Here is a 12,629-nt window from a genome sequence, read left to right as displayed (position 1 = left end):
GTATCGCAGAGCAGAGATTTGAAATCAATTAATTTTGATGTTGCCGTACAAGTGTAACTGCAATTCATGATGATGGATTACCTGACATGTAACCCTGAAGCAGGAAATGGGTTTTAGACCGATCACGTATTTACAATAAGTTTTTGACTTTTTAGCTGCTAGAGACTGAGAGTGGACAGCAGTCAATATCTGATGTTAAACAATTGTGTCACTTCCAAAAAACAATTTTTTTCCCAAATAGCATAAAATATAAAGCCAATCAAAAGATATATAAATGTAAAAATGACGTTCACTCATATGCCGCACAATCAGACATCACTTCTTAATTAAATTCTTCTGCATTGTGCTTTTCTCTTCTTTTTCCTCCTTCTGCTGAATTGATTCCACTTTCTCTGTCTCCACCTTTTTTTCCTCAATCACCTTTTCTGCCTGTTTGTCTGGACTTGATGAAACAGGAGCTCATTTTTGAATTGTTTTTATCTCCATCAAAGGTCAACACTCTCAACAATTTGGAGCGAGCTGATCGATTCTTTTAATTGTAATCTGTGTTACACAGAGGATACTTCAAATGATAAATGTCTGGCCTCATTTTTAAAACTTACTGGGAAAAGGCCGAGTTTCTCCTGAAGATCTTCCACCTCCTTGACAAGCAGACATGCCTTCTTGTTTGTGTGCGTGTGCCAAGCGCCGGCCTCGGTGCCGCGGCCGGGCCGACAGGGAAGGACACTGTTGGCAAACTGCCGACACAGTGGGCACGTAAATTCCCCCTTGTCAACAGAGAAACCCTGGAGGACCTGATCATTCTGAAAAAAGGACACAGGAAAGTTACATTTATTTGACTTATTCAACTGAATGCGGTTAATAGGATCAAATAGTTTCTGAAAATGTGACCCAATAATTTTAACTCTATACTGCATTTCCTTTTGGAAAATATCAACATTGAATTGAATTGAATTTCTGTCTGGTCAAAGGTAAAAAAAACACAACAAAAAAACAGATGAGTAATGAACTTCTCACGCTGGAGTATCTGTAATTAAAAACTGTTTATGCACTTAATAATGATCAAAATGATTAATCAATTGTCAAAATGGTCACTGATTAACTTTCTGTCAATCAAGTAACCGATCAAGCAACCAATCATTTCATCGGGTCAAGCGTCATCTTACCCTCAGAGACTCCATGTATGACTTGTGGCAATCTATATGCAAAGTGTGTCCACAGGTCTGGACGTAGACGCCCCCGTCCCAACCTATCGACACAGACTGCAGACAAGAGCTCTGCAGAAAAAGAAAAATCACTCCATTAGAGTATGCAAATACTCCTTCAGGAGCTTATATTGAATTTGCTGTTTCAAGAAATAAACTGACTTTCTGTTTTTTAAAGATTGGAATTAACAAACTATATCAAGCAAATGTAAACAACTTAGATACCATTATATGTTATTATGCTGTTTAATATGTAATTAAAAGCCAGCATCTCTTCATTGACAACTAGACAGCATGTGTGAATTGACAACTTTTACATTTTATTATATCCAAGTAAACAATTGTAATTAGTGTTTGAAGATATGCTGGACGCTAGCAAGTACATCGAATTGGCATAAGAAGCAAGTTAAGTATCTAGGCTAATAAAGTTTCTTAATATGCATTTACTTTGCTGTTTGTCACACATTGCTGTCTCTTATAATGTACCAGCCTATAAATGGAACCACCACAAGCAGTTCAGACAGGTGTTGTTCAGCTTCCTACATGTTCTTAAGGACTTCTGGAGCTGCAGGTACTTACTTCACTGACATTCATATAAATTAAATGTCAAGGAGCTGTTATCTTAGAGACAAACCCGTATCTCTTCTAGTGATCTGGGTGCTTTTAGCCTTTTGTCCCTCCTGTGTAAAGCCAGCGATGTTTTCTGAGAGTCACGTACATCTTTGAAGAACTGCTGCATGAGCGTGAGCCGGACGTCGTGAGCCACTCCGCACGTGTCTGCAGGGTAAATGTGCTCTTCGTCGCTCGTCGGAAGATTCTTCGGCTCTTTGTTTTTGCTGCGGTGCCCGAGCACTGAAAGATAATCGCAGATGTCAGTAACGATAAAGACCCGAAGTCATGGTATGAACATTTTACACACCAGTCGTAACTGAATTCAGTATTTGTATAAAACGGTTTTAAGATTATTTAAACTTCAATTCCACGACTATTTTCAAAATCTATCCCGAATCATGTAGACTTCAAATAATCAACAATTATTGTCTATATACAGGATAGTGGCGAACCTACTTCATGAAGCACAAAGTGATTAAATTGTGTTTTGAGCAACTATGTGCAGATAATATTTGGAAAATTTTGTCTCTTTCATTTAATTCCAACTACAGATTTCAGCTGGAGACAATACGCCGATCAATCACACGTTCAGTAATGAAGAAATCACTCCTGAAAGTTGTACATGCTTTAAATGTTGATAGTTTCGGGTCACTGAGGAGGATAATGTCATTGTGACTACAGACTTCTATTTTTGATGCTGAGGTCAGAATCTTCTGAACCATTTTACAATGCGATTCATTTGTAATAAAACACGCTATTTATTTTCTTGAGTGATCCTCACCTGTCATCTAAAATAGGATTACAGCAGCAGGCTCTATGTACATGTGGGCAGGGATCACCATGAATGATAAATGAGCCAATTAAAATAACAGCTACCACGCTAACTAAGTATCAGACTTTCAATATGGATGAAGGGTGCAAAAAATAACTGTTGGTTTAAAAGGTAAGAGTCACCAGAGAGGCAGACGAGTCGTGATGCATGTTTAAATTGTACAGGGATTTCTATTAGTTTCAGCATTTAAGAAAGGGAAGGGAGAATGCTGGGAAATGTAATATCTGAAGCGGTTTGTTAATACCCCCCTCTCCTCCTCCTCCCCCCATCCCTCCAACGCCGAGAGGACAAAAATACTACTTTAACATGTAAAATATAAATTCATTACATAATGATCGTTTGCTGGTAAAATGCAGCTGGTAGTCTGTCAGCACCTGTAAGCATTTAATAAAATGCTTACAAACATTGCGCCCACCCCCCAAATTCTTTTTATCACCAGCCCCCACTGACCTGAAGAAGCCTGGAGGAGAACCACTAGTCCAGTGGGTCGGTCCTCAGTGGAAGGTCCGCTTTGGCCACAGATCACGCAGTCATAAAGCACCTCGGACTCCATCATTTCAGAGGCACCCAGATCCATCGCTGCTTCGGTGTCGGGGGATTCTGGCACGTGAAAGAAAAAGAATAACTTAAGTTTAAGTTTGTAAAAGCTTATTTGTATAAAGATTTCATCTCAAAAAATGATTACGGTGAATGTAGATTGAAGATTACTGATACCAAAAACTATAACGTTGGGATACACTAAACACCTGAAGCCAATAATTACTAAAAACCGAGAGAGAGAGAAGTTATAAATTAAGTTTAATAATGTGTCAGTATTACATTCACCCGTGGGTAAGTGAAGAGCGTCCAACACAGTGAGAGATATTTAGAGGTAATGATGTCTGAAAGGTTTTCCTTTGGGTAGATCAGTAATTGAGGTAATTCTCCATAATAAGGGCAGGTCATTTCCAGCCATGCTCCCACTCAGGCAGCAAATAGCATTCATTGTTTAGCAACACTACCTCTTTCTAATTTATACTGGAAATGAACAATTTCAGGCTTTGATCTTTTGGCGTATCCAATCATTTGTAACACAGCTTAAAGTTAAAGATGCAATATTTTCATAAAGTACTATGTGGTCCAAACATCACTTTGAAAACCTGTCACATGCTCATAAACCTGGAAATAATCAGAAAAAAAATTAGAAACACAAGAAGTTCTGACTTGTAAGACAAATAAATATTTAAGAATCTGTAAAGGCATCAAAACTAAGTGAAATAGTCAGAAAATGTTTTATTTTCTCAACATTAATTTGTGGCTTGACAGAATTGTTTCCAAAGGGGGCACAGCAACCGGATGGGTTTTATTTAAAAGCCTGGTTAGCAGGTCAAAACTGACCACACCGTCCAGAGGTCAATGGTAGGGGTGGGCATTTCAAGAAAAATAATATCCCATAACCACTCAAAACTAACGACTCATACTTATTCAGTCCAATTGTTAAACCGGTAATGACAGAATTTGTAATAAATTCTAAATAACTGCAAAATACAATTGTCTGTAACGTCAAAATGCATGAAATCCACTCACTGCTACACCTACAGTCGCTGCCCGATTGGCACGGCACTAGAAATGAACTCATAATGTGATATCGGTTATAAATGTTAAGAACTATGTTCAATTTGAGCAGTAAACACTGTGTAGAAATGTCAAGCTGTGTTAGAAATTGATTTATTGCTTTTTGGAAGAACATGTTCTCAGGAGAGGTCACTGTGTTCCCGGGGAAATGAAAACTGTTTGCATTAGATGTCAATGCTACAGCTTTAGCCTCAGGCCATCCATCCGAGTACATCGAGTCACCAATGTGTCTGCGTGCACTCAAACACACTCCAAAGGTAAGAAAAGCAAGCAGCAAAAATGTATAAATCCTCTTGAAAAGCTGTATGAGCTCAAGTTGGTAACTCTTCAAAAGTTAGCTTGTTTTTAGAGAATGCTCCTAAAACTATGAAACATCTAAAGTCAAAAAGCACCAGAGCTACTGAAAAAGGGCCGTTTCACAGAAATGATCTGACCAACTTCTATCTAGCATTTCAGACAGCTTTGGTTTAATTTGTTCAGGCTTTGCGTATCTGTCTTTGAGGTTTCTGTCTGGGATTTAGTTTGTGGTGCATTAAAACATGACATTTACAATTTCAACTGCAACATCTATTTTTATGAAACTGCATCCAGGCTACTCTGAAGGATCCACAGGCCGCGCTGCCAGCTTCCCCACGGAATAGTTTACCAAAAAAAAGTCGTTTCAATGATAACTTTTCACAGACAGGTCTGTTGATTATCTAGTTTAGTTTATTGATTTTTTTTTTTTTTTTTTTTTATATGTAATTTTTCCCTCTGTCATCTCAAAAATGTTTCCACGGGTGTAAAACCCCGTTCTCTACATATTCTATAGTATAACACGCAAAATGGACGTCAATCCTCACTGCACGTCGTTAGTAGATCAGCTTGGACATTGATGTGAAGTTTGCACGTGATTGTACACACGCAAACCTTTATTAAATCAGACCCTACGAGTACAAAATATAAAATTCCATTCACCTTCCTCGTACTGAGATGGAGGCAGAGATCTCAGAAATATCTCATAACCTAAGCAAACCTTCTCATCCCATTTAAATGGTGCTTCAGTCCCGGTGATGTAAATCCAACACGCAGCTTAAAGTAAAGCAACTAAAATTACAGCTCGGCAGGAAGACGTGGGAGCACAGTCCTGCCAGCTCGGTCCTTCAGAACATCGCAGCCATTATTCATTCGCTAACCATGCTGTGTCAGGGTGGGCCCTGGGAGTCCACCCTACTATTAGTGCTTTGATCCTATGTGCCCTCCCAGCCAGCAGCTACCCTCCCTCCCACAGGACCACCCTCCTCTCAATGTCTTGTGAAAGGCCTGCAGAGACTCGGCCCACTGTCACCTTGCCCCAGTGAAAAACACACAGCAATGATAGGTTTATTTTAGCCAGCAGCGCTTTCTCTTCAAGGGCCACAGTAGCAGGATGTCCTTCAAACTAAAAGTGTTAATATGTGTTTTGTACTTTTTAAAAGGTCTCGCACACCTACAGTACTGTGCAAAAAGATTTTAGGCACTTTTAGAGAGTTTTTATTCACAAATGAACTTCATAGAGTAAAGTTAACAGACAACTCCCAAATCTAATCCATATTTAAGTGAATAATTCTCCACAGTACGTTCTTAAACAGTTTTAAGGGTACTTGGCAGATAGATTATTAAAAGCATCTTGAAGAACTGGCCACAGTTCTTCTGTGAATTTGGGGCTGTGTGGGGGCCATAACATCTACTGCAGGACTCCCTGTCTAATGCTGCAGAATTAATATGGGACCACTCAGACCACTCTTTGATGGTACGGCATGATGGACATATAAAGTGCCTAAGACCTTTGCATCCTATATGAGAGTGGTTGTTGCAGTACTCGGACAAGCCCAAGTTAAAATATCCCAAACGGTGTTCTGTAAAGATTGCAGATATTTAATCTACATTTTAGTCATTTTAACGCGGCCCAGAAACACAACAAGGTCAAAACCTAGTATATAGCTGGCCTGGCCTGATATTTCTATAATGATCAAGGGCTTTTCATTTGAAATGAAGACAGGAAGTCTTTTTGCTTCTGCAGAGTGTCCTGCCAAAACCGAAAGTGAACTCTTTGCAAGCAGAAATCGGGAAGTGGCTGCTATGTGTGTGTGTGTGTGTGTGTGTGTGTGTGTGTGTGTGTGTGTGTGTGTGTGTGTGTGTGTGTGTGTGTGTGTGTGTGTGTGTGTGTGTGTGTGTGTGTGTGTGTGTGTGTGTGTGTGTGTGTGTGTGTGTGAGGTCATTTAAAGCTCTAAATCTATAAAACTGAGGCAACCAGTTAAAAAAAAAAAAAAAAAAAAGTTCTTACCAACATCCATGGCTGTTTCCATGAAACTCTTCTGCCTGGAGGCAAATTCAGCAAGCAGTTTCTGCTGTCTCTCTCTGGCCCTCAGACGTCTAGAAGACAAAACAACAAGTGAAATTCTGTTTGATGAATATGCAACCCAGCGTTTACCTTGAGCTTATAACCAAATAAATACCACTTGCGAGGGTATCCTGATAATATAATCTATACCGAAGAAATATCTGGATTTTACCAGTCAGTTTATATTGAGGGATACGGAACATTTCTATGAGAAAAGAAACACTAAGGAAGTGAAAACGGGATCAAGCACGGCTCTGATCATAAGTTACCGGCAACACCTTTCTTCTTTTGAGCATTAATTAACGTCTATTTATGTTTTATTTGTTTATTTATGTCTGTCTGTTTTCACACTGAGAGCTGAAGTTAAATGATGTTACATACCTGGCCTATAAAGCTGATTCTGATTCATCTTTACAGTATTGTGAGAGCTGTTGTGCAGGTTGTGTTACCTTTCATCACCCACAGCATGTGCAACACATTCTTCTATGTACTGTCACATACAGGGAAGAGTGTCTGATTTCAACAAGGCTGTTGTATAAGTGGGAAAGGTTGATTAATAAACTAATATGGCGGGTTAAGCCCTGCTGTGCAGACGTGCAGGCTGAGAGTTGACTGTAAATGAAGCCCCTAATAAGAGGACATAAACAAATGCAGCTCAATAACTTTCAGTGATGCCGACAACCAGCCTGAAGAACGAGCTTCGAAGCACTGCCACTGACCACTCCACCGTCTGGTGGTTGCCTTGGAAACAGGTCTAGTTCATGTGAATGGGAGAGGGTCTACCTTTAATTTTGTCTGTGAGGTGAAGCCAACCCCAGAAGCAGGCCATTATCAAACGGTTATAGCCCGTTCAATCATCATTACGAGTAGGGAAATGGGAGACCCAGATTAGTGGGTGAATGGGAGGTGAAAAGCCAAAACCCTCCGAGTTTAACTTTTCAAACAGACAATGGACCGCATTTTCATGGCAATGCAAAGTGTGCAGTGTTAACGGCAACAAATGTGCTAAATGTGCAGATTGTTGTCTATCGAAAGAAGAAAAACAGAGAAATTTAAATTTAAGAAATTTAGCTTAAAAAAAAAGGAGACTTCATCTTTGACCCCATATTTATGGTGATACAAACATTTGAATTTCATGTTTCAATATTCAGAGAAGCCACATAGTACTGTAGTCGTAATTTCCCTTTTAAAGAATAGATTATGTCTTGATTATAGTAAAGTAAAATAACACTAAAGATGATGCAGCTCTCTTTTTAGATTGCTGTATGAAAACAACATCAGTCCACAACCACTACAAAGAGATAATGAGTGTTAATATAAAGAAATACTGAGCAACATTAATGATCTGTGCAAATGAAACTGTACATGATCACTTTACCTCTCTTCTTTATCCATGGCTTTCTTGTCAGTGGGACTGTTCTTCTTTGGTGGCACTGGAGGACACACTTTTCCACAAATGTCCTGGATGCTACGCTTGATTTGGCAACTGCGCGTGGCTGCCTTGGTGAGGATGCGCTCGATGGCTGTGATGCCGTCTCCGTGAGCGTGACGGCTCGTGTCCATGTCCTCCAGCCAAGACGCCGACAGAGAGTTGTGCTTGGATGACAACTTCTGGTGGAGCTTGATGAGGAGGGACAGCATGCTTTCTCGGATCTCCAGGATCTCGGTCACCAGCTGGGGGGGCGTCCCCGGTGGAACCCAGCGCGTCGACGAGCTCTTGGGCCGGACCACTTGTGCGGCTTCAGTGCTGCTGCGGTTGATTATCTCCTGGAACTTCCTCCTGCGCTCCGCCACCAGGCTGAACACCTGAGCTTCACGAAGGTTCTGAGAAAGAGTTAAATATTCACATTTATTTACATCAAATCTAATAATTGGTGAACATTTGGGCTTTAACCACAAGAACCCACTGTAAACACATATGGGACATAAATGAATACGGTCACACATTCAAATAAAATCTTCTTTCAGCTTGTGACACAGATCATGAACTTAATACATATCAAGTATCAAACGCTCACAGATTCACCACAATATACGAACAGAGACAGAAGATAAACCCCTCGTGACCAACATCCCTTCGTATTTCACCTGCATCTGCTGCACGTGCTTTGGCAGATCCATGTTTGAGCACAAACATCAATTCCTAAAAAAAAATTACATCCCTAATAGTCTTATGGACTTTGATGGATCGGAGGGATGTGTTATTACCATATTCATACAGGAACAATACACCTTAAACTCAAAGCAAATGTCCATTAGAAAATTTCAGTCGACATTTCACGACTACCTTTACTGATAGCACTCAGGACACCATGTTAAAAGGGAAAAATAATGCACACAAGCCATCCGAAGGATTGCCATGACCTGACCTGACAAAAAAACGGACTCGAGCTGCACTGTTAAATAAACATACATCATATAGTCCAGTCAAGGCAACATCAATCATTCTGACATGCGGTTAAAAAGCGTTTACCTCAGACCTGCATTACACACGTAATTAGTTTCAGGAGTCGAGAGGGAGGGAACTGCTGAAGCATAGCATTATACACACGCCATAACACACCAAGGCAAACCTCCTCTGAAACCAACAAAACAATCTCATGCAAAGAGACTCTTTCATAATAGAGATAAAAACCGAGAGAAATGCAGCTGCTAGTGTCATCACAGCCATTAGCCTTTTTTATAGAAATGAGTGCAGGCAGCTACCTCTCGCCAATTCCCTGCAAGACGCCTGGGGTTCTGTGGAACGAGCAAAGCAAAATGAACAACAGTAGTAATGATGATGTGAAAGAGGAACATGAAGGTGATAAACCAGCAGTGCAGGATGATAAATAAACCATGCGCATGTCCAGGCAGAAGACAAAGAAGACCTACAGAACCTGACAAGCTAATGTTCGCAGTCATGTTCACAAAATATTGTAAAGCTCAGTGAAAAAAAAGAGTCACTAAAATCAAATTGCAATAAGTAAAATCATGTTAAATAATTAACGCGTTCATGCAGGCAACTTATATTATAAGCAATACATTTTGATAATGTCAAGTTCATAAAGATTCAGTTGGTTTACCAACAAGTCAAAACAGTCCGAACCCACTCAATATAACGGCTGTCAGAACCAATCAACGTGGAATCACCACAGCACTCTTCCCTTCTCAGTTTACCGGACAGTGTGACACCCGCATGGCGTGTGCATGGCGTGTGCATGGCGTGTGCATGGCAGCTACTTTTAGTTCCATGTAGGAAGACTCCAGGTTGTGAGATGCAGCCTTATTCAACATGTATTCATGTGCGTTTTTATTTCTTTATTGCTTAAACAAAATTTTAAAGCAAAAACATTTTTGGAAATATGAATAATTTCTTGCCAAGAGAAGCACTCTCATGCATGTGCTGTAAATATGAGGCCAGCGGCCCGTTAGCTTAGCTTAGCATGAAGTCTGGAAACAGGATTGTTTGACAAAAATACACGTGGTTCACCTTTAAGCAGACATGAATACAATTCAGCAGATTTACAGCGACAGCGGCCTCCCACAGGAAAGAGTTTTTGGCTACTTGATGAATTCAACTGATAAATACTGGCCTTGCTTGAACAGCCTGTGAAAACTATCTGGGTCTGGAGCATTAAAACATTCATCTACATCCACTGCGTTAATTGACTGCCGCGGTGCACAGATGTGAACGATGTAATAAAATACATTTTATTGAAGCGATTTGCTGTTATTATTTGTGCCTTTTGTGCAGCCGCCCGTTACCTGTCCGTAAGAAGACGCTTCAGTGCTGGTGCTGGGAGGGGCCTCTCTCTTCACCTCAGGAGCCGTCTCAGGAACCCGAACCCTCACAAAGTTGATGACATGGTGCAGATTGGAGAGGAGATTGGTGCCAGGGAACCAGCTGTCATGACAGTGCTCCTCAATGCAAGGCTCCTGGAAGCAGAACATCCCACGAGACACCGGTGAGCAATTGGAAGTCTCCACAATGACAAGAGTGGTTGCAACTCAAACTCTTGACATATATCTCACCTCGTCCTCCTTGTTGTCTTGAACTTGGTTGTCCAAGCCCAACTCAATCAGGTAGAGCACCATGCACAGCACATGTTCAGACATGTTCGGGTGATCCATCCAAATCTAGAACATAAACTATTAGCTTACACTGCAGAACAAATTAAACAACATTTCAGGGGATAAAATGTTTGTATTTTGTAAATTCTAAATTATATTATTATACATATATAAACAGGATATTTGTTCTCTTCCTAGCAGCTGATACTAAAGTGCTGGTGTTGTTACACTTTAATAACTCCTCATCTGTCTCTTTTAAATACATTTTGCCTCATCTAAACTAAGAGCGCTGCTCATTTTATGCTGCACTTCGTCAGTCCTGTCCTGTACCAGAATCTTTTAACATGTCAGCACCAATTAATAGCCGAGTCATATTCCTTGTGCGCTAATTGAATATGCCAAACATTTAGCTCAAGGTGTAAATTGAGATGCAAGGAGGACAGTGCTATATTAAACTGCATGAGTAGTCACTGAAGAGCTCACCTTGTAAAGGAGGGTGAAAATCACAATGTGCAGCGTCTTGCAGTGTAACAGCCTGATTAGACCTTTGTAACACGGGTGCAGGGGAGTCCTCTCCTTGTAAGGAGGCCATGGGTTGCCAGTGTGAATGCCAAACTGTTTCAAACTAGGTAATGTCATCACACAAAAGAACAAATAAATAAATAAATCAGAAATATAGAGAACATAGCAGTCACCACACCTACACTGCAGGTGCTAGTTTACATACAACAGAAGGTTCAACTTCCACAGAAGGTCAAATGCTGAGAGAAAGAAGAGTTTGGTGAAACGACACCGAACATTGTTCAGAATAAATCACCGCACAAAAGATTTCAGTCAATCCATCGGAGCAGCAGATGGGCAGCACTGTATTAGTGATGATGGGATCGTTATTACATGAACCGGGGCCGGTGACAGGCAATCCATCATATTCAAACGGTGTAAATGAGCAACATGAGGCTGGTATCAGACTCTGAAGGTGGCAGCGGCAGCTTCAATATGTCTGAGGGAGAAATATGCCTCAGTTTCTTCTGAACTGGAACGACCAAATGCTTGCTTTGAAAAGGGCACACTGTATGTGAAAGAAATAAGACCATCAGTAATCCATCCAGATATCCACGAATTACAGCGACACCAGAGAAGGCCTAAAATCCCATTACAGAGAGGCTATCTTCACAAATACAGAAGCACTCAGTAAGGGACCCCGTCGGTACAATTAGCATCTTCACACGTACCAGAAACCTCCGAGAAAATTAACCCCAAGGTATCTGCTTCACCTCCACTGACATGTTTGTCTTAGGAGACGTCTGTAGCACAATCAAACAAGAACGATTTCCTCAATTCTATTACAATTTAGCCTGAAATATTGATTTTTCTCGACAGCTATCTAATTGGAACCAACCCGGCAGCGGCCGGTGGATCTGACCTTTCTTATCATGTCCCTTCATGGGGGGGTCGGGGGGGGGGAGAGGGGGGGTGACCCTACGAGACTCAACAGAGCATGATGCCGGCTGGCTTTTGTCAGGAAGACGGAACATGAACACACCGACAAAAGAATAGCATCGAGACAATATGGGGTGGACAATGACAGAAATGTACACAGAATTAAGAAGAAAGTACCCTAATTATATAAACATCATTTATTTGGTTGGATATTTATGAGCAGTGTGGACTTACAATGCGGAGTATCGGTCCATTGCTGACTGGACGTCACGCCGATAGACTGTTCTGAGAACGACCATGATGGGGTCGAACTCCTTCTCCCACACCTCGGCTGGTGGAGAAAAGGAAGAGAAATGCTTTGAAACATCTGGTTCAAAGTGACATTGATTCCCTTTTTTCTGGTTTTCACCTTCTCTATGTAAGTGGTGCGAGCCTGCCCCCATGTGGTAGCACCAAAGACAAAGATCTAAAGCTCAAGACTTTCAGCTTCAATCGGATCATTTTTACACAT

The 12,629-nt window shown here is 40.8% G+C and overlaps 1 protein-coding gene across 2 annotated transcripts in view; it reads right to left on the bottom strand.

The window, feature by feature from the left end:
- ubr3 (ubiquitin protein ligase E3 component n-recognin 3) overlaps positions 1-12,629 on the bottom strand; it is a 37,193-nt gene that overhangs the window by 15,255 nt on the left and 9,309 nt on the right. Inside the window, exons 19-29 of one of the 2 annotated variants that reach the window (XM_069702537.1) lie at positions 12,353-12,449; positions 11,162-11,303; positions 10,640-10,744; positions 10,373-10,543; positions 9,332-9,364; positions 8,004-8,449; positions 6,569-6,657; positions 3,100-3,249; positions 1,924-2,057; positions 1,167-1,277; positions 603-803 (exon numbers count right to left, since the gene is read on the bottom strand). In XM_069702537.1, coding sequence (XP_069558638.1) covers positions 603-803; positions 1,167-1,277; positions 1,924-2,057; positions 3,100-3,249; positions 6,569-6,657; positions 8,004-8,449; positions 9,332-9,364; positions 10,373-10,543; positions 10,640-10,744; positions 11,162-11,303; positions 12,353-12,449 — 1,679 coding nt within the window. The remainder of the gene's footprint in view (positions 1-602; positions 804-1,166; positions 1,278-1,923; positions 2,058-3,099; positions 3,250-6,568; positions 6,658-8,003; positions 8,450-9,331; positions 9,365-10,372; positions 10,544-10,639; positions 10,745-11,161; positions 11,304-12,352; positions 12,450-12,629) is intronic. The other variant, XM_069702538.1, reaches the window with a different exon arrangement.

This window comes from Brachyistius frenatus, unplaced genomic scaffold (genome assembly GCF_029030835.1).
Source record: "Brachyistius frenatus isolate BFR_SWC_R1_liver_20210118 unplaced genomic scaffold, ASM2903083v1 Contig_42, whole genome shotgun sequence".
NCBI lineage: Eukaryota > Metazoa > Chordata > Actinopteri > Embiotocidae > Brachyistius > Brachyistius frenatus.
Note: the sequence above shows the minus strand (reverse complement) of the source record. Positions and strands in the feature narration are given on the sequence as shown.